Source organism: Protopterus annectens, chromosome 8.part0, assembly GCF_019279795.1.
Source record: "Protopterus annectens isolate FY-2018-M chromosome 8.part0, PAN1.0, whole genome shotgun sequence".
NCBI lineage: Eukaryota > Metazoa > Chordata > Ceratodontiformes > Protopteridae > Protopterus > Protopterus annectens.
The window spans coordinates 1,971,859,484-1,971,882,510 of NC_056741.1; the positions used below are offsets into that span (position 1 = coordinate 1,971,859,484).

At 38.8% G+C, this 23,027-nt stretch overlaps 1 protein-coding gene across 1 annotated transcript in view; it reads right to left on the reverse strand.

The window, feature by feature from the left end:
• Positions 1–1,438: 1,438 nt before the first annotated feature.
• The window catches only part of TRADD (TNFRSF1A associated via death domain), a 246,507-nt gene continuing 224,918 nt past the window's right edge, over positions 1,439–23,027 (reverse strand). The window contains exon 5 of the mRNA XM_044081505.1: positions 1,439–3,355. Within this exon, the coding sequence (XP_043937440.1) occupies positions 3,051–3,355 (305 nt within the window). The 3' untranslated portion in view covers positions 1,439–3,050. The remainder of the gene's footprint in view (positions 3,356–23,027) is intronic.

Below are 23,027 nucleotides of genomic sequence, written 5' to 3' on the forward strand. Positions count from 1 at the left end.
TGTCCATCAGCTCCATTTAAAACCTAGTCATGTGCCAAGTAATTTAAATGTCTAATGGAAAAAGTACTTGAAGCACAGATGTGCATCTTAACCTAGCCATCATCCAATATTCTTTGTTATCAGGATGAATGGCTTGAGCATCCTCTGGGACTGACTTCCTGGTGGCTGCTGAAATTATGGTGGCATCCACTACAGGCCCCTTCATTCTGCTGGTTCAGTTGGACTAAACATTTGTCCACATTTTGTCTACATCTTGCATAACAATGTTTTGAAAAACATCCCATTTTGATTTGTGAAATACAGAATAAATTGTGAAACCTTTGTAAAACTAGGCAACTCAAACTTAGATGGATCTAAATGTTTACTATTTTATTATATATGTACTTGTATTAAAGTGATATGCACCATATCCCTATCTTGTTTTATTGCATACATGTTTTCCAAAAATAAACTTTTAAATGTACTTTTGTAAAAAAAAATATCTAAACAGATCAACTCTTAACATAATGTTTTACATTTACATAGATTGTGTTTGAGTTAGTTTCTTAAAATATACCGATTTCAAAAGAAATGAACTCATGGTTAGTGAACATTACAATGCCCATTTCTAGCTTACTTTCTATTTTCTCCTGCTTCCTGTTCTTCTTGGATGATTCTCCAGTTTTCTACAATATAAATTGCATTTTAGACTTGTTTTCTGAGTTGCTTTATGTCCCCAAGATGTATATTCTGTCTGGTCTCTTGCTGCATATTCAGCTAACATTGCATTCATTGCTTCTCCTTTTAAAGTCTTCAGTTGAAGAGAAAAAAATCCCGCCTTCCCTCTTAGTTGACACATGACACATCTTTGGCACCAATACCTTTGGCCTCTTTCCTTGGTTTCTAGCAACAATTAATTTCTCAGACCTGTACAAATTAGTGCACTTTTATCTTAATAAAGTATGTAGTTTTTCTTTTATTTCTACTACTCATGCATGAAGTCTACTCTTGCATTCTACTTAAAAAGTTAGTCATTGCAATGTGCAGTCAGTACAGGTTGTTTCACATTTTAGGCATGTTTAACATCTGGGTACTAGATAAAGGCATTTTAATACTCAGAAGCCCCTTGAAGTTATTTTTAATTAAATGGAACATATTCTGTAAAAAGTCAATATCATAAAAAAATGTCACTTCTTTCTCACCCGTTCTTTTTAAAGTTTGCAACAGCTGTGCAATCCTGTCTGGAACTTTTTATGGCAGAGAAATTAGGAGTCCTTAACCTGATTCCATCATTGTCACTCGTTCCTGCTGAATGCAGTTTTCAAAAAACAATGACTATTTCTTGCACTGACATTCCTTCTTGTTAAAGTTCTTACCATTAGTTTTCCCGTTATACTCCCCCTTCAGACTTTTTTTACAATATTATCTACAATAAAACCACTCAACCAATGAAAGAATGTAAGATGAAACAATATTGTACTTTTGTATTACTTGAGTAACTCTGCTACACGTTCTTTGAAGATGTAAAATTCATGATACTGAAAAGTTTCCTTTTTATACTACAGATGCATATTAAATATATAATTAAACATCTCCCTTCCTAAAGTCAAACAATTTGACATAATGGAACAGAATACATTACTATCTATTGCTGCATAATACTGGACAGACAATGAAGTACAATCTACAGGTGTCTGAAGTAAAATACTTGTTGCTTCTTTGAGCAGTTTTCTATAGACACCAATGTAAGAAGTTTGAATGGTGTTGAGCGAAGTGGAAGTGTCTAGCAAGACTGAGGCCACTCAGGAGGACTACTTTGTCATCTTACAAGCTTTTAGGTGTTTGATGGGAAACAGAATTAGCCATCCTTTCCTCTCCTGTTTGAGTGTACAGACCTCTTCAAATTTGCAGTCTTGTTGTTGTGACGGAAATCTTTTCTTCGTATCTTCTGAAACTGGATCACATTCCTGAGGGAACTGCATATGTTTAGTTTTCTCCAGGATTTCTTGTGCCTTTTAGCTACATAAAATGCTGGTTCAACAGTGTATGATGCACAATTTAGTCGGTCATGGGTACAGGCGAAATGAATAAGAAACCAGCTGGAATAATGAAAAATTCAGAAGGAAGGGGAAAACAGCTTGGCCTTGCAAGAAGAGGCTAACTTACTGAAGAAGACTAAATTCTTCACTCAAAGACCTGGTTGTTTTATCTCTGCCTCTCAAAAGTAATGACCTATTCTTTGCATGGAAGAATATGGTTTATGCAGGAACAGAGACAGAGAGGACAGACACTTGGGGGGATGGGGGTATTTTTCCTGTCCATCTAATGCTAAATGGATGGAAAACAGGATGACCAATGTCTTAAAGGCCAACTTTGGAAGGTGTAACAAAGAATAGGCAGCTAGTGGTGGCCTTGACATTGTTTAGACTCACTCATACTACAATGATGCCATGTGGACTGGTGTCTGTTGAACAGGTATCCAGCAGCATTGAATCTAGCACTGACACATGAAGGACTGGGCCACAAGTCTTTTAATAGTTGCTGTCATCTTACTGCAGTCAATTTCGGGTGCTATTACAGTTTGCTGAATATAAAAAGGGGAAGTGAAAATGGGCATCAAAGTAGGGGGCAAAGGTGCTAGAAGGGAAGAAAGCCCTTTTCTTACAACAGATTCATAAAATATCTACTTACCATTTTTAACAGTAAATTAGTTAGTGGAAAGCAGCTTTTAAATAAAACATGAAGACTTTGAAGTACATTATAAGTTTTTCACAAACAGTCTGATGACATCAAATGTCAATACAATATTCACAGACATCAATCTGATAACATGAAATGTCCATTCAATAACATAATTTACAAAGTACCATAATTTCCTCCACATCCTCATGGTGAAATCGTCACTTAAGCTTTAGAAATCATTCAAAATTAACAGTCCAAAAGTCAAGGAATGGTAGGTTAGGGGCACCAAATCAAGGATCTGCTGATAATAAGGAGGTCATTAAAATTCTGTTTAAACAACCATGTTGAAATAAACAAGATCAGATTTTAAAACTGGTCAATAAAAATAACTATTTTTCTTCATTGTTGTTAAGTGCTAACAAATCTTCTGCAAGACTTCTGAGTTCATTTTCTATTAATGCATCAATGAGTCGACTTAGAGTTGCTTTCTTCCCTTCTGATTGTATGAATTTGAGGAGCATCTGGTATGCCTGCTCATACAGTCCTTCATGCTCAAACTCATAAGCTAAGTTGTCAATGGCAGGATCTCGAAGAGCACGACAGGTTTTGCTCAGTGTCCGACCAACTATTTTCCAATACCTTCCCACTAATTTTGCAAATTTCTGATGGTCCTCTCTTGACAACAATCTGTCCACTGAAATAAATATTTTAAAAATAAGACATTTAAAAATGTACCTCAACTTTAAGTTATTTGAATTAAAACATGTACGACAGAAAAACAAGGTCACAACTCAAATGCACTTAGAGATTATAAAGGATAAATACCTTTACCAACTCCAGAACAGTTTTAAATCGAATGAAACAGATGATGGCATGAATTATAAGAGTATAAATCAACAAATACTGCAAGTGTCAAAAAAATTAATCTGCAAACCATGCTTATCTTAAACTCAGAGCAAAGTGCTGCAACTTGTAACTGTCAGCTGTGGTGGTATACAATATTTTATTTGAAGTTTTCAAAACTCACTTCTTAGTACCTCACTTCAAGAGCAAAAGTAGCAAAAATGTTTATACACTCCTCACAATGTGATTCTGCATAAAAATGCAATGTATATCAGACTGCTAACATATTCTGACCTAGAACCATAGTTATAGGATGTTTGCTAAGTTGCTCTCCACTTGGCTGGTGTGCTGTGAGTTGCATGAATAAGCACAATTGAACTTCCTGACTACGACCTGTTTCAACTGGTTCAGACTTCCAGCAGTCTCCACTACATCAAGAGAAGTGATTACTTTTATTTCACTTCTTTCTTGCCTTTTTTTGTAAAGAATAAAGCTTATAACTGAATTTTTTTCCTTCCTTTGCTGAGCCTAATAAGCACCAATTTGTCACCAGCCACCTATTCTGTGATCACAGTCTCACAAATCCATGTCCTCACCTTAAAATACTAGTCTGCTAGTACTAAGCTCCACATAAACTGCTTACTGCCCTATGACAACCATTTACATCTACCACTGCAACAGTCAACATGGGAGAGGTGCAACGTACCTACTTAAGCTGGAACTTAGCCTCTCATCTATCTGTACTTCATTCCAAAAAACAAGCCCTCTTTTAATGAGGTACTTAAAATGTCTCTTTTCCAGCTTCAAAGGCTCCAAAGTTTCAGTCAGACCTTCAAGCTCCTCAGCATCTAACTAGAACCCCACATACTAAACCTTTATTCAGAAACACTAAGTACAGCAGTCACCACACTAGCCATACTTTATCCTTACGGCATCATCTGCCTGCCAAAAAGCAAGTTACTGTATTTGTTACAGGCATCTCCACAGTCAGACTCACAGACACTCCAATCACAAGGCTTAGCAAAGATAAGGTGACAGTGAGCTACCTCCCTAGAGCCCAGGATATGGCAAGTGACTAGAACGCTCACACAACTTCACCCCAGACAGAAAGTACAGTTGTGTACACTTACCATAAATGTAGATGTTCTAGTGTATTCACTGTTGCAGTCATTACATTTAGGGTAATCTGCTTGCCGCGTGGTGTCTGAAGCAGAAGCAGTTCGCAAGTGCCGGTCAGCTGACTCCTGAAATTTTCATTTTCGAGTTTCAGAACCGAAGTCTTCAACTAAAAGCTAAGTACCCCGTTGGGGAAACTTTTTCTTGCTCCTTACCGATGTCAGTAAAAGTTAATAATTGTATTACTTGTGGTAAGCAAATACCTCATAAGGATTTTCATTTCTACTGTATTCCTTGAATAAGCCCTGACCATGACGTACCTTGCTGTCGGTTTTGTGCTTTATTTAATCAGCGCACTATCCGTCGTTGGTACATTTTTGCTTCTAAATATTTCGGTTCTCAGTCTAATTATCCAGAAATGACGTTGGTTAGCCATCCGACTACCGGAATACTGAAAAAACACAAAGAAAAAGACAGAGACAGGCCGTTGAGGTCCAAAACTACCGACGATGCTTCTCCTAAGCCAGTCGCCAGGACTCAGTGAGGAGCTTTCGCAGCCCTTGATACCTGCTACATCTGATTCGCAGGCCTCTACTGAGACCCATTTGGAGTATGCCGTGAGATGCTTCACCTGTGGAACCCGCGGATGCTTCACCTGTGAAACCCGTGGATGTCTCTACCTTGGAAGGGTCTGGAGCCGCTGTGCAGGCACCGGCTTCTGAGGGTGTATTCAGGCCTACAGACTTGCATATTAAACCAAACCACCTTCAATTTTAAGGCCAAAGTCTCGATCTATGTCTAAAAAACCGACGCCCAGGCCACATGTTCAGGCTCCTATGCCTAAAAAACAAATGATCAAAATGGCTGAAGATTTAATTACTCTGATCAGGGGTAGTCAACCCCCCTCCCTTCTAAGAGGCCTAGGGCTGAACTTGACTATGAATCTTCTGAACAGGACTCTGTTTCTTCTGACTCTTCTAATGACATGGATTTGTTCATACCTACTTATGAGGACTCTGATGCAGAGGATTCCATTCCTTCTGCTTCTCCCCCAGAGGATTTTTATTTTGGGGAAACTTTACATACCTTAAGGGAGCATTTCCACTGGGAAAGTCAGGATTTTTCTGAATCCAAAAAGAGGCTTAGGGATTTCCTTCTTCTTCCTCAGCATAGGCCTTTGTTTATTCCTCTTGTACTAGACATTGTTGATGATGTGTTTTCAGAATCCAGTATGGCCCCTGATTCCCTGCCTCCGGCCCCTTGTAAACCAGACAGATACTGCAGGGTTCCTGACTCCCACAAATTCCTTTTCAAAAATCCTGTTGTGGACCCTGAAACCATTTTGTAGAGGCCTAAGGGCATTAAGGCTTCTACTGCTAAAAATCCTACCCCTTCTGATAGAGACTCCAGGGCGCTGGATAGATGGCATAAAAAGGTTTATACTTCTGCAACCTTGGCAATCAGGGCTTTAAACTGTTAATTTCATATGCTAAAATATCAACAGCATATCATGGGACTGCTTAAACAGAAAATGATGTTGATTTCTGACCATGTGGAAAATAAGGATTTACAGGATTTATTGCATTCAGCTGAACAAGTTGGAAAACATACTTTGCAATGTGGTTTTGATTCTTTGGAGGCCTCTTGCAGGGCTGCTGTTACTGGGTCTGTGCTTAGAAGGCATGCTTGGCTTAAGCAGCAATCTCTGCCTGATCATGTTAAAGCAAAACTGATGGATGCTCCTTTGCAGCAGGACCGTCTGTTTGGCAACAAGGCTGAAGAAGTTCTAAAAAAGATGGAAGATAAAGCTAAATCTATGCAAACTGTGAAAGATTTCTTACAAGTACAACCTCCAAGATTTAGTAGCCACTGGCCTACAAAAAACTGGTCCTTTCCAGTTCCTTCCAGAGCCACTCAAGCCAAACCCAGGCATTCCAAAAGCACCAGGTTTCAGTTCCAAGGGACTTTCAGAACTTCGCAATATGGTGCCTCCGCTTCCAAATCTGGAAATAACAAGACACCACACTATGGTAAACAGTCTCAATGACTTTCCTTTTAAAATTACCAAGCACTTACCTCTTAGCCGCCCCTTTGGGGGGAAAACTGGCTCTTCATGCAAAAAACTGGCAACTTATAACTCAGGACAAATGGGTTTTAAATACAGTGTCCCAGAAATACAGATTTCATTTCCACACATTGCCAACTCCAAACGGGTGGCCAGATCTGCCCCCAAATCAGTGGGCAGAGGCTCAGAAACAAGTACTTTCCCTCCTAAACATGGAGACAATTCAACTAGTACCAGACGAGGAAAAGGGACAAGGTTTCTATTCCAGACTTTTCCTGGTATCCAGAAAAGACAAATCATGGTGTCCAGTCCTGGACCTGTCTACTCTAAATACCTTTCTGGACATTCCAAAACTCAAGATGCTGACTCTTCACCAGTTACTTCCTATGCTAGGCAAAGATGCCTGGTTGGCAACTCTAGATTTAAAAGAGGCTTACCTGCATATCCCAATCAGGGAATGTTGCAGAAGATACCGAAGTTATCAAAGCAGGCTACTTGCATTATCAGTTCTCTGCACTGCCTTTGGCTTATTTACTGCGCCCAGGGTATTTACAAAGTGCCTGGCTCCAGTAATTGCATTTTGCAGGCAAAGAAATATTCAAATATATCCATACCTGGATGATTGTCTAATTCAGGCAGAAAACCAGGCCATTCTTCTAAAACATCTGGCGTTTGTAAAAAGGGTTCTAACTTGTCTAGGGTACACCATAAACGAAAGGAAATCACAACTGGTACCCTTTCAAAAAATTACATTCCTGGGTGCAAGCTTGAATACAACTGCCCAGATGGCTTTCCTTACGCCAGAAAAGCAAATTAATTTGGTGACTTACTTCAAACAGGTGGCCACAAAAACCCTGCTATCTGCAAGTCAAATACTGCAAAGCCTTGGGGTTCATGGCCTCCTGCATTCTTCTAATTCCATATGCAAGACTGCATATGAGGAAACTTCAGTGGTACTTAAAAAGTTTATGGAGTTAACACTGTCACAGTCTGGAAACAATGATTCCTATCATACCTTGCCTGCAACTAGAGTTCCTGTGGTGGTCAGAGGCCTGCCACCAAAACAAGGGACTGCCATTCACACCACCCCCTGCTGCCCAAACCCTAACTACAGATGCATCAGACTATGCATGGGGGGCTCATCTGGCAGGGAAGTGCATTCAGGGTAAATGGAGCCCAAATCAAATGCACCTTCATATCAATCAAAAAGAAATGCTAGCTGTACAGAATGCACTGACAGCCTTCAAGGGCTACCTTCATCCAGGACAACTACTGGTAAAGATGAACACTACCACGGTTATGTGGTACATAAACAAGCAGGGGAGTACACATTCCTACCCCCTCTGCAGACTAGCCACGGCATTGTGGAATATGGCCTTAAGCTATCAAGTACAACTACAAGCTCAATTCCTGCCAGGAAAGCTGAATATTCTGGCAGACGAACTAAGCAGAAATCTCATGGACCCACACAAATTGAAACTGGAACCACAAATTTTCAACATGTTGACACGGAAATGGGGGAGTCCAGACATAGATATTTTTGCCTCACCCCAGAACTACCAGATGGACAAATTTTGCACAAGAACTCCTCACAGAAAAGCCTATGCCTTTCCCCCTCTGCCTCTGCTCTCCAAAATTCTACTAAAAGTCAAGCAAGTCAAACCAAAAATGATTTTGATTGCTCCAGACTGGCCTCGCTAACACTGGTACCCACTCCTATGCAGTCTGTCACAAATTTCTCCATGGCACCTGCCTCAGACACCTTCCCTACTGTCTCAGCAGGAGAACCAAATTCTGCACCTTCAGCTCCAAACATTGAATCTTGCAGCTTGGCTAGTCATTTAAATCCCCCCTTAGCATCCCTCAGCCAACCTGTGATGGATGTCATTTTGGAGGCTAGAAGACCTAGTACTAGAAAATCTTATGCTGACAAATGGAAAAGATTCTGTGCCTGGAATCAGTCTCAAGGGATGAGCACAGCAGCGCCCAATTTACCTCAGATTTTGTAATACTTAACTGAGATGCTTCACAAGGGCCTGCCTTTTTCTTCCATAAAAATCCATGCCTCAAGTCATTTCAGCTCATTACAACACAGAACCCCCCTCTTCTCTCATCCTCTGCTAAAGCAGTATCTCAGAGGGGCCAAAAACATGAGACCTCCCAGGAGAGCTCCAACCCCTGCCTGGGACCTTAACTTTGTATTGGAGAAACTCACTCGACCTCCTTTCGAGCCAGCTGCTACTGCAGACTTAAAATTCCTTTCCTGGAAGGCAGCCTTCCTTTTAACAATCACTTCAGTTAGAAGGATTTCTGAATTAAAGGCCCTTATGGCAGTGGAGCCTTTCATCATCTTTCATGCGGACAGGGTCTCACTCAGGACCAATCCATCCTTCATGCCCAAGGTGGTATCCAGTGTGGCTCTTAATTAGTCCATTCATTTGCCAACCTTCTTTCCCAATCCACAGAACAAGGGGGAGCGGATTCTGCATTCATTGGATGTACACAGACAACTTAGATTTTACTCGGATAGGACAAAATCTCGAGAAAATCTGAGCAACTGCTGGTAGCATTTGCTGCAGGGACAGAGGGAAAGGCTATTTTAAAGCAAACCATTTCTAAATGGATAAGCCATTGTATTCATTTCTGCTATAAGCACCATGGAAATCCTATCCCCCAGGGGATCAGATCCCATTCCACCAGGGTTGCATCTACTTCTACAGCCTTTCTCAGATGTGTTCCTACCAGGGGATATTCTAGAAGCTGCTACCTGGAGTTCAGTTCATACTTTCACCAAGCATTATCACTTACCAATTTTCTCTAAATCCAGAGCTGGCTTTGCCACTGCTGTTTTGCAGGGCCTTATAGCCGCTCCTAATGCTGTATAAATCCATCCTCCCAACCATAGGTGTGGGAATCTACCCAAATGTAATGACTGCAACAGGGAAACATGAAGAACATAGTACAGTTGTGTACACTTACCATAAATGTAGATGTTAGAGTGTATTCGTTGTTGCAGTCCTGGTTACCCTCCCTCCAGCCCCGTTTTTCTCTTACTATGCCTCTACTTTTTTTACTATACTTAAAAGCCTTTTGGTGTATTTTGCTTTTGTTTGGAGATATATTTTTGTGTTTTTAATTATTTATATATATTTTGCTCCCCATTTGGGGGGGCACCTGACATCTGGGGCAAGAAAAACTGGTGTAATAGTGACGGCTGCATGTTTTATACCCCTGATGACCTCCTGAAGTCATGGAAGAAGGGACAGCAACTGATGCAGGACCTAAGACTTTGTTAATCAGGCCGACTGAGGGCAACCTGCCAGCAGATTACCCTAAATGTAATGACTGCAACATTGAAACACGAAGAACATCAATGACACTGTCATTGTTCATTTGAGTGACAATAACTTGTGCTGCAATTCTCTGGATTACATGAAGAGGGACAGGACAGAGCTCTGAGCATGCATTCAAGGCTGGTATGTAGATAATCTTCAGGAGCATACTATGTTTACCACTACTGATGCCTCAATACAAACAAAATATGATTAACTTTAACAAGTGCTTAGCAAATGGTGTCAATCAACAGGGGCCTGATGTGTGTCATCTTGGAGGGAAAAGGGTGATAGCCCTACCCATCTCACAGTGGATGGTCTGCACTTTGTATTTCTGGGCTTTTATATACTGGCAAAAACATTCACTGCCCCATAATCCTGCTTCAACTGCCAACCTTCTAAAATAATACTACACTGGTATTAAGATGGCACTGCTTAGCAATAGAACCTTCAAAAAATGCAGTCTCTAGAAGCCCTCATAATACTAGAAATGGATATCTGGGTAAATATTAAAACATGGTTCCAAAGTAAGGATAACATTCCTTTCCTATCATGATTCAAAGCTCATCTTCTGTTCATACACCCTACTGAGTATGTCTTTGAAACAGTTGATAGTGTTTCCATGTTTCTCCATGATTCTATCACTTTAAGAATTATATGGTTATACAATGTCCTTGAATTCCTTCACACCTAATAACCTTAAATGAAAGCTCTTTCTGCACCCTGGACAGTTACTGAATACCATCCATGCCTCCCACAGGCCATGAGACATATTTAAACATCCCAAATCCCTCAAAAATCATACCAAACACTATTGTCATCAAGAGTTTCAATTACCTGTGTATTAAATGGGCTACTTTTATCAATGCTGGCACTTTACACCAGATTATATATTCCCTTACTAGAGGTTCTAATGCATTGGACTTGGTCATGAATAAATAAATAAATATAGTCCCCTTGTGCTCTACACCTAAAATTATATTTTCTCTGGTTAAATCTGACCATCATGTATAGGTCTTCATCATAAGAACACAGTCTAAAACCCTCACTAATTCTATTATTTTCAGAGATTTCTTCAAAGCCAATTTACTTCGAGTGTATAATGACCTGGAAAAGTATGGAAGGCTTACTGTCCCGTGAGGACCAATTAACACAGTCAGCTGCACTCTTAAAGAGTTTATTCATTCACCTTATCTTCTGCATCAAGACCTCAGTCCTAATCCATAACAAACACAGTACTACTGTAAGTTCAGAAAAAAACCTTTGGTGGAACCCCAGTATAAACCAGCTGTATAACAAGAGAAAGAAACTACTCTCTTAGAAACAAACTTAAAGCACTATAATCCACAAATTAGAGACTAAAAGAACTTAGAAACAAAATCAAATCCATTAAGGTGAAATATGAACTGAAAATCGTCACATCTGTCAAAGATAAGTTCTTCTTCAGCTATGTCAGGATATTTGGCAATAATATTTACCATTGTGCAGAATTTGTACAAAATGACAATATCTATTCTGCCACTGAATAGATAACCAGCATATTAACAGATACATTTAATTCAAACTTCTCTCCCCACTAACACCCTGCTTCTACACCCTTGACCACCCTAAAGCTTTCCTCAAAGAATCCCACTGAACAAGTTCTCAAGGCTCATTTTGAAGTAAAAAAAATGTCTCATAGTGCCTGATAATGTAAAGGGTGCTTCCTTGAATGTAATAGTTTATTCTAATGAACAAATGAGTTTGGCAAACCAAATTTTTCTAAGACTTTAAACAAAATGGGTGTGCAATCCTGTGAAAGGCTATCTATCTACTAATGATTCCTTTATTAAACTTTGAATGCGTCAAAGAGGAAATACAAAAAGAGTGATGTTTTTACAGTGAGTTTAAAAATATAGAAAAAAATTCCACTCCCCCACACCCCTGCTAATTATATAAACCAACTCCAAGATTGCAAAATAGCAGGGAAAGGGCAAATTCCCATTACCTACTGTACCACTGTCTTGCAACCAAAGTAGCTGGCAGACAGAAAAACAAGGAAAAAGACTATTTGATCGTCTGAGCATTTGCTCTTAAAGACCAGTCATATAGGAAAAAGGGAGTGATTCAGAATTTGGTTCAATAACAGTATGAATTGAAAGGTTAAAGACAGGCCCAGTGTATGTCTACCCTGCATAAAAAAACTTGTAAAGAGAAACAACATTTGAAAAAGATTTGGTGAACATTAAGGTCTGCTGGCTACTAAAAGACATGATTACAGGCTCACAGATATTTAATTTGTTTATTTTTATTTTTACCTATTTGTTGACTAGATAGGCTCACTGGACAAAGTATCCTTTTCAGGGGTGACCTGGGAACACTGTCTGGCCAAGTGACTTGCTCACAGTCACACAGTGAGCAAAAGCAGGTGGAAGGAATCAAGCACTGCACCCTTGGCACAGGAAGCAGCTCATTAAGAGCTCAGAGTTTTACTCCTCTGTACTAAATGCCACATATTTACTAGGCATGTAACTAAAATTACAACTGATTAGCCTAGCAACCTAATAAATTAGTAACTTTATTCTCTTCCCCAATCAAGGACATCAGTGATCCCAGATTAGAAATTTTAGGAGCTCATGCAATCATCCCCCTTCTTCTTGAAGGTATGGATCGAGTTAGATTGACAGTGGGAGTTTATTCCACAGGTGTGGGCTTCTTTTTTATATGCAGTTGTCACATTTGCCAGTATGTTTGATAATAGGTTCATAGGTGTGTACTATGCTAATGGCCCTAGAGCCTTTACAAGCCTAGCCCACAGGATTACCCTGGCATCGTGCCACCCAACCTAAGTTCCCAGTGCCTCTGTCGAGTAGAGCCACTGGAGTGATCCCAGGGTGTATTTTCTATTTCCCATCCGCTCATCAAGATTTCTCTAGAACAGGACCAGTGAGGTGCTCTGCTTGACATGTATGAGAAGTCTATTCCATAGCATGGGCAGTCTCTGGGTTATGAACCTGTCCCTCCAGTATGTTCTGTTGATTGTGGTAATGAGGTTGAGGTCTCTGGAGCATGTGGTGTGAAGTGATTGGGATTTCTTTAAATGTAGCATTTCTAACAGAGCTGAGTCAGACATGGCTTTGTAAGTCAAGCAGAGATTGCCTCTAAGTAAGCGATATGATACAGAGAATAGTTGGAGTTTTTTGAGTCTGTCCATACAGGACAAGTGTTTAAGGCCTAGGATCCTCTTTGTGAGGTACTTTTGCGGCCGCCCCAGTTGTTGCAGGTGTCTGGTGAGGTGCATGCCAAATGGGGCATTGTACTCGATGATTGGCCTAATAAGGGAAGAGTAGAGGGAGACAATGACCTCTTTCTTCCTGGATGCAAAACCCTTAGTAATGAGACGTGCCACTTAGAAGGACTTTCTGACCACAGTGGCAATGTGGTGGTCAAAAGAAAGGTTGCTGTCAACCTGTGTTCCCAGATCTCTTATAACACCTTCTGTGTTCAGTGAACTACCATTGATGTGGTAATTCACGAGAACCAGGTTTTTCCCAACAGGGATGATGACACATTTTTTGGCATTGAGCTTAAAGCCATGGTTCTGACACCAGTTGTTTGTCTCAGTGAGGCCTTTCTGTAGGATGTCAACATCGCTTGGGGAGTTAATAATATCTCCCAGCTTGCAATCATCTGCAAACTTTGTCAGCCAGAGACCCTTCATGTTGGTCTGGACTTCAGAGAAGTAGATACCAAACTGGAGAGGACCCAGGACCAAACCCTGGTCGGCAGTCTTGACTTGGAGCCATCTACTTTCACACTGTGGGTTCTATCTGTGAGCCAGTTTGCAACCCATCTAGTGATACAGGGGTTGCTGCCTAGCTTAGTATGTTTTTCTATGACTGCTGAGTGGGGAATGGTATCAAAGGCCTTGGCCAGATCAAGGTAGACTGTATGAACCACCTTGCCTTCATCCACAGCTCTGGTGACTGACTCAAAGAAGTCAACCAAGTTGAGCAGGCATGATCTACCCTTCACAAAACCAAACTGTGTGGAATCCACAGTTTGGAGTATCCTTGTTTATTAGGTCCATGATGATGCACTCCATAGCTTTGCATATCAGACTCGTCAGGCTAATGGGGCAATAGTTTCCAGGGTCTGTAGTCATGCCTCCTTCATGGAGACTGTAGCAGTGCACCATTTGTTAGGGACAAAGCCTGAGGTGAGGCTGTGATTGAACAGGGCACACAGGTGAGGTGCCAGTTCATTCTGTAGTTCATGTACAGCACAGCCAGGGATACTGTCAGGTCCCATAGAAGCTGTATTCTTGGCCTTGGACAGTACTGTTTTAACCTGTGCAGCAGTAAAACTGGGTGCCTGGCAATCTACTGGTATTGTGATTGGTCCTCTGGGGGGGGGGGTAAAGTTATCACTGAATCTGTCGGCCAGTATACTGGCAATATCTATTGGCTCAGTATAAGAGGCACCATTGTGCAGTAGATCAGAGCAAATCTAGGTATTGTCATGGAGATCCTTACATAACTATAGAAGGTCTTGTGGTTGTCTTTACTATCTGCTGCAATTCTGTTTTCATAGCTGGCTTTGGAGGATTTGATGAGGGATCTCAACTTTTTGTTGAGGCTGATAAGGGAGTTTTTCCAGTCTTGGGACTTCACCTTATTCTGCATCAGTTTCCTCCTTCTGTTGTAGAGTTTGTTTATGGCATGGGACCACGAGATTGGCTTCCTTTTTTTGGAGGAGACCGTCTTGGTTCTATTGGGTATGGTGAGAGCCATGCATTTGTGTACATGTTCGTACAGTGCTTTGGTGTATGATTCGGCGGTCATGCAACTATTCTCCATTTGCATGGGTGCTGTGAAGTTAGCCACCTCTGTTTTTAGGAGCCCAAAGTTAGATTTGGAGAAGTTTTTCATGGTGGTTTCCTTTGCAGGGGTGGGGGGGTGGGATGGATGTCGATATCCAAGGTGATTACTTTGTGGTCGGATCTAACCAGGGAGGCGTTGACTATTGGTGTAAAGCAGAGGTCGCTCATGTTGGTAATGACCAGGTCACGATTATTGCTACCTCTAGTGGGGGTAAGAACGAGCAAGTATTCTCTTATATTTTTGTAAACTGGTGGGTATTCTAACTAAAGGGATTCAAATAGTACTGTACATTTTAATGCTCTACATGTCAGGCAAAAGTTTCCTTTAAAAAAGTGATGATACATAGAACAGAAAGAGAGGGGTGTTGTACCTTTGCTTGTAAGACAAGCCCTAAATCCTTTTTTTCTCCGTATGAGGAATCTTTGTATCTTCTCTAACTGCATAAGACAGCATGTCAGTAGGTACAGTATTCTTAACTGGTCTGATAAGAGTTGTATATGGAGGGCAATTACATCTCTTTCACAGTTCTCAACCTCATGGAGGATCAAGAGGGTAGCTCCCAACTTTTGTGGGTGGTAGTTACTATGTCACTATACTACATTCTTTTTCCTTACTTTTTGCATGTTTTTTCAGTTGTGGTTGTAGACTGCCTTTTTAGCGTCACCCACCTAGATGGGAAGTTTTACCTTAAATGAAAATTTGCTTCTTTTAGATGCTTTACTGAACTCCTTTTAGATGGTGCTGATTCTGGCCTTGCTGCATTTAGTTTTATGCAGTTTGTAGGCTTTGTATGATCTTGCCTTTTCCTTTCTTTTTATTTACTTGATTTTTAATTTGTTTTGTAGCTTCAGTATTTAGACTTACTGTATAATCTTCCACTATACTTAACTGTCACAAGAATATATTTATGAAAGCAATTGTTTAAAGTGTTGCAGAGAGCTGCGAGCAATTCATAAATAGGTTATTATGAAGACCTTAGGAAAAGACTCATGAACAGGGGGAAATACTGTCTACCAAATCCTTAAGTGTAATGGCCTTTTTGGTAACCATTTTAAATGTCAGGACCCACTATAGCGAGTCCCAAAACCACAGACACTGAATGACCAAAAGAACGGACTTACATACACTAACTCTGGGATGGATATTTCCTGTAATATTCCCTTTTCTTTGAGGTATGGCGATCTTGAAGTTGGTTTATATAAGTTTGGGGAACTGTGGGTGCCCCCCTGCAACTTTTTTTTTTTTTGACTAGTCAGCATTTCAATAGGGAGCCATAATTTTCAACTTTACCTTTTTTTTGGTGCTGAAGCAGTTTAATTCACTTTCAGCAGCAGCTTGTCTCTTATTATTATTGTCCAACTATAATTCTATTCCAACATACTCAATGTATCCAGCCTCACTGGGTTCCTCTTTACCTAGTACACTTATTCTGTTATTCCCTTCTTAACTACCCCTTATCCATACCTCCCACACTATTTCTGTATCACTCTACAATAATGGTTAAACAACTCATTGCATCTTTCTTTTTTTTCCACACTTGCACTGTTTAACATTAATGTATCTTACTTAAACTTATGTGTTTTATTATCATATTTTTTATAACTATGTAATTTTTTTGTACTCATGGTCTTGTAATTTTTTGTAACTATATTGTATTTCTTTTATATTTTTGTAAATTCTTGTTTTTGTCTGTGTAGTGTATGTGGAGCATTTCTCCCCGGGCCTCCCCTGAAAATGAGCCTTTGGCCCTGTCGGACACTCCCGGTAAACAAATGTTAAATAAATAAATATATATATATATATATATATATATATATATATATATATATATATACATACACATATATATATATATATATATATATATATATATATATATATATATATAAATAATGTGATTTATCCTTTAGGCTTGACACTTTTTTTAGAAATGAAACCTTGGGAAGATTTTCATTTTGAAATGGAAGCATTCATCGATTCATTGTTTTAAAAAACATTATCTCAGCAACAGATTATGACTGGTCATTCAAACCGATAAAATGAGACAAAATGAGCAAAAAATGTTGCTTTTGCTTTACTGAACAAACAAGCAATTTCACCAACACTTGCTTCATCAGTCTTCAAGAAGTAGTTAACACAAAACCTGGAGTTTAAAATAGGCAGTCTCTGAGGAAAAAAAAATAAGGATGCAGCTGAAAGGAGGAATCTCTAGGCACTCACAATCAAGTGGCCACCATTGTGTAAAGTGCCACCTTGTAATACTTGATAAATGAGGACTTTACAGATGTCATAACTTTATAGATATCATGACTAAGAGTTAACTGCAATTTAAGTGTATTTCTCAATGAAGTTCATATAAATTAGTAGCAGTTTTCTGTCAAGGTCCTTCTGGTCTTCACCTTCCATTATGTAAGCTTGTTCTTAACACAATTAACATGTACTATTTTATTGAGTTATTTACTGACACCTGGTTATTATACTGACATCTGAGTTCTCTTTCACAACTTTGTTAGACACAATCACAAATGACTTTCATGTTACCTTTGCAAAATGTCTTGGTGCTGGAATTCTACAATGATCCACGTGTCTCTACAGAGTAGAATGCCATTAACTTCTGACAAGAGTCAGTTCTACTGTGTAATATCCATTCAAATGGATTGGCAGTTGAGTACAACTACTACTAAGACTTTTCTTGCCTTAGGTAGCTAATTATCACTTCAAGATCCAAATCTTTTCTTGCAGATTTTTAAAGGAAAAACAGTACACCTTCCAATAATGGCCTTCTGAGCATCGGTTTCCAAGAAATGACATTCTTTCAAAGGATTTAGGCAGACTAAACTCTTGTCTTCTTGCACCATCAACTTCTCTGATATTACATCTTACTAGAAAGATTAATAATCTGGCATCTCAGTAACATGTTGTCTAAATCATTCATACAATCAGTAAAATTCTTAGTTTGTAGACAAAAGCTGTCAGTACCTTGCAGATAATGTGCACACTATTCTGTTGTTAGGCACTTGTTTTCTTTCTTCAGCAGCACCCCATATCCAAGCTGTACAGTTCATAGCTAACTCTGTAGCTGGATCACAGTTACAAACATTGAAGGCATCTGCTTAATAAGTTAATAAGCACATGGCATAACTCATGAATATAATCTTTACGGGGGTAATTAATTTATGGCTGAAAAAACTGTGTTAGACCTCAAGTAACCTTTGTTAATCACATGTCCAGTACAATAAATCTAAGATTTCTCAAAACTGTATTGTTTTTATTCATTTTCAGTTATGAATCTTGAATAGTCTGTAGCACTGCTGCTAAAAGGTTGTCATGTCCTGCCCATGTGTGGCCATACACTAGCACTTTCACAGCCAATGTACCCAAAATACGCAACACTAATGTATTTATCACTTGCGTAAATATTTTGGAAGTACTTCTAAATCCAAATGGAAGAAGGCTAGAACAGTACATCCCAATAGTATAAGATTTCTACTACAGGGCTCAAATGTTGCCTGCAAAACCCAGACATAGCATCAAGTGTAGAGAACACGCATCCCCCTTATAACTTTGGTCTGATATCCTCTAAATGAGGTAACACAAAACTTTCCCTCTTGGCAACTTTGTTGAAGCATTTCTGCCTCCACATTATCTTTACTTTGTCATTTTTTTCTTAACCTCTGGTTCATGGTAGGAAAACCAGGCAGCAGACTCTATGAGCTCTCTCAGACTCTGTGACTTCTCCTGTGGTTCCACTTGTATTTATTTTAAGGAATCCCTCATGCAGCATGGAAATTATTTGGAATTACATAAAAAAGACAGGTTCACACTTTAGTGGGCCAGCATCTTCAAAGTTCTCCTTGTCAGTTATGAGAACTAGTTCTCGACTAAACAGGTATCTTGCATACAGAATACAGAACTTGTGTTATTTAACTTCCTCTGGGCATTTGCCCACACAGTTCAAATTACCAAATAGCCTTCCTCATTCCTGTTTAATCTTACCAGAAATCTCTTGCCAAGCCCCAAAAATACTTCCCATATCATAACTGAATTATCATCAACAGTATATTTTAAAACAGACTTTTGTATAATTTATTGGATTGCTGGCATGCCATCTTTCATCTCTGCCCCACTAACCGACCACCAAGATAAAAATGTTTCTGTACTATTACTACTGCCCACTGTTACTTCTTGTAACACTTAGTGTTATTTAGCACTTCAAAATGGCCAATCTGGAGGCATTTGTAATATCCTTTACCACGATCTAGACACAACTTTTTAGGCTCATGCATTCATTTGTATTTCTAACACTTTCTAGTTCTGAAATCACTGTCCTTTCTTAATGCACCATGTTGTCTTTTTGTAAACACTGCCTTTGCCTAAATAATTTACTTTGTCCACCTGGATGTTCTCTTTCTCTTCTAACATGCCATGGATTACATTTTACTTCAAAAAAAAAAAAAAAAAAATGTTTATCTGCTCTCATCTCAGCAATTTATAAAACTGAAAGGTCATATTACTGTGCTTTTCATAGTGCTTTCTCTGAAGTTAACTTAACTTCTGTAACTTGCAAAGAGTATGACTGCAACAACTATAATTCTTTTACAAATCTGCTCATAACAAATTTCAAAATCACAGCACTCTGTCTTTGCATGCCAGTTCCTTCTAAATGTTTTTACAGGCCCTTTTCTACATTTGTTTATGAAAATCAAATACCTCATCCATAACAATTTCTCTTGGCATAAAATAATCATTAAAATATTCTGCAAATGTACAAGTTCTGTATGCTTTCACAGTGGAAAATTTATTCAAAAATCAAGGAATAAAGCTTGATTTTTACAGATCAAGAACATGCTTATCCTAAATAATAAGCATTTTTTTCAGGAGATAAGCTTCCCAATGCTCCTTATGTGAGGATAAGCATGCCACATCCTATGAACTTACTAATTCCACAATTACACAACTGTGGGGAAAGGTGAAATTCCCTACTTAAGAGCACAATGGCCTTGTTCAAACACCAATCCCACACAGTGCAGGAACACAATCTTTTACACCCATGGAACATGCTTGGATAGTTATAATTTAACCAACCAGTCAGCAGTCACCTGCAGTGAAACCATTTCATACTCTTCCTCCATGTCAAAAGTAAAAGCAAAGGAAACAGCCTCCACATCTTTGTCCTTTACATATGAAGGTGAACTAACCTGTTACAACTTATTATGTTACAGGTGAAAGACGGTCATCAAAATATTGTATTAGCACAGTTTTCAAGCATGAATCTTGTGAGTCTAGTCTTCAGTTATAAAAAGCCTTTGCCTAGTTCAGAAGTTATGGTGTCACTTTTGCAACAGGTAGCACAATCACCATTGGTGCAGAAGGCTGTTTCTTCTATTCCGACACCAATTACGTCGATTACTGACACTGCAGTTCAGCATATGATGGATGTTGCACTCTTGAGTGTGTCATCCTTTGGATGAGATGTTAAACTGAGGTCCATCTGCTTGAGTTGTGGTAGCTCTGGTGGATGTTAAAGACCCCAGGGCATGTATTAATAAAAAAGGGGAAGTTCCCCAATGCCTGGCCAAAATTCTCCTAGTAGTATAACTATCACCTCAAGTCTCCCCTGAAGAGAGGCCTAGTGGACGGAACTAACTCAGTAAACAAAGGATAAAAAATAAAATATTTATCTAAAATTAAAACTACAGTATGTCACACTATTTGAAAACTGTAGGCCATTTTAGTTAGTGACAAAAAAGGAGGAGACTGTGTGGACTATCTCTGTCCAAAGAATTTGGTGCACCTTTGACATATAGTGAAGTGTTTCTCTAAAAATGCTATACTTGAGGAAATGCAAGGACAAAAATATCCATCAATTATACATAAATTTAAACGCTACTGGGAAAATGTTATACATGTAAACTAGAACTGTGAAAAAATCTGACAAACTGTTAAAGCAGAGTTGTAACATGGCGATGATCAATCAAATGTTCAATAAACAAAGCAAGTACAATGGATGCACTAACAGCCTACATGAGATCTTTACACTGTGTTCAACATGATATGCATTGGCTACATAGTAGCATATTTAAAGATAAATATTCTTATGTTCTACACCCCCCCTTTTTTAGTTATAAAATCTACTTATTTTATATGCGTGCCATGAAGCATAATGCTTTACCTTACACTGATCATTTGAAATATCTAACTCTACACTAAGAAAGTGATTTAGTATTAACATCAAAATCAGATTTTTATTCACATTTACTAAACATTAAAAAAAATGGAACTGTTTAGTCTTTAGTAGCGTACTCAACTCTCATACTTTTCACATATCTTCCTGGTTCTTCAGCAGTCTTCTAAATTGGCTGTAATTAACAGAAGTGTTCTCTTTTGATATCTAAACTTCCTTTTGTGGCAGCTGTTACTGCATTACGGCTTTTCTCGGATACATGACTTCAGGAGCCTCTCCATCATAACTAGGATGGTGTGAAGGGAGTGGCTACCCCTAGGCATAAACTTTTGGGGAGGGCATAGCTGAGGCTTCATAAATAAATACTGACAAATGCATTCACATCTGCAGTGAAACGCACTGTGTACTAGCAACTGTAGCAAGGTACATCTTAAAGTTGTGGTAAGCAGTTAGTTACAGAAATACAGAAGATTTGGGGTGATTTCAGCTTTGTAAGGATCTTTTTTTCTCTGACTGAATTTTAGGTTGAGGGGGCACCAAACTAAGGAAATGCTCAGGGTGCCAGATAGATGACATAGTTACAGTACTGAGACACTCGTTTCAGCTCCTATCAATGCTTTCACAGTAATATTCATGTGGCTGTACTGGTTGTGACAATTCTGGTTGTTGTATTTCCTAAATTTGACATACTTGTTTTTTGATTCCTTCATCTTCCCAACAAAGAAAAATGGATACTGCTTCAGCTTCAGGTTGCAAACTTTCCTAACGGTTTTGTATTCATATTTTTGTATCCCCTTTTCTTCCTTTCTTTTATGAAGATTGAAGAATTCCTATTTCATCATATTTCTATCATGTTTTTTTTTACTTTGTACTGAATTTTATGTACCAGTGTGTAATTAATTTTAGCCTTCTGTCCATTAACATTTGAGCGTGTTACACAACCTCATAACACTTGATTAGACTGTGACATTTTTATACATGTACACTGAAAAATGCAGAATGCTTTACATCTTGTTCTTTGACAAAATATTCACAGACATGCATTATCTCAAGTACCCCTTGTCAATAAAGTGATTTTGACAAAAACACTTCCTCCATTGCTGATGGCAACATTAGTGTTGCTTCTTTCGGTAACTGCATTTCTAAGTTAGTGCCAGTACCTTCTGTCACTGATAACTGCAGTACTACCCAAAGAATGTTTACATCTTCTAACAAGTCATGTTTCTGTGGTAAATACATGCTACTCAATGTAACTATGTTGACCCTTATAATCAATGACAAGGCAAGCAAAATGACACAATAATAAGATATTATGTATACTGCTTTGACTTGCAATAATTTTTCAAAATATTTTTCAGGAATCAATATCAAGAACTTGATACATACTACTGATTGTGCTTTTGACTGCCATCTTGCAAAAAACAAATATTTTCTCATATAGAAAGTTTTAATCTTTATGTAACTGAATATTTAAGTCAGTGAAGGTACTTTTTTGCAAGTGGTGAGCTCAATATTACCCAAAGAATCACTCCTTCTTCATCTTCTAGCATTTCTTCATGTCTCTGTGATAAATATGCTACATTCAGCATATCTGGTATAAACTGCTCCTTACCATGCCTACCTCTAAAATGACAGTATGGATATGCTTTGCAAAGGTGTGTGGTCTGTTTTGACCTGATCTTCCTTACAGTAACTATTGCCAAAGAATTTTTCAGATTCATACTCTGTTACGTTCGATTCTTATCGGAGAACGGATGTTTTGTGTTTCTGTAAATGCTGTTTCTATATGGAACTTGTCTATTTAATTCTCTTACAGCAACTCCTAAACTATTCCAGCTGGCACCTACTTGCAAAATGAAAGGTTTATTTACCTCACACTATTTTAATATTAGTGCTTCAGAAATTGGTTTTGTGGGCATTTGAAAACTCATATTGTTCACAAATCCATTTCCAGGATACATCCT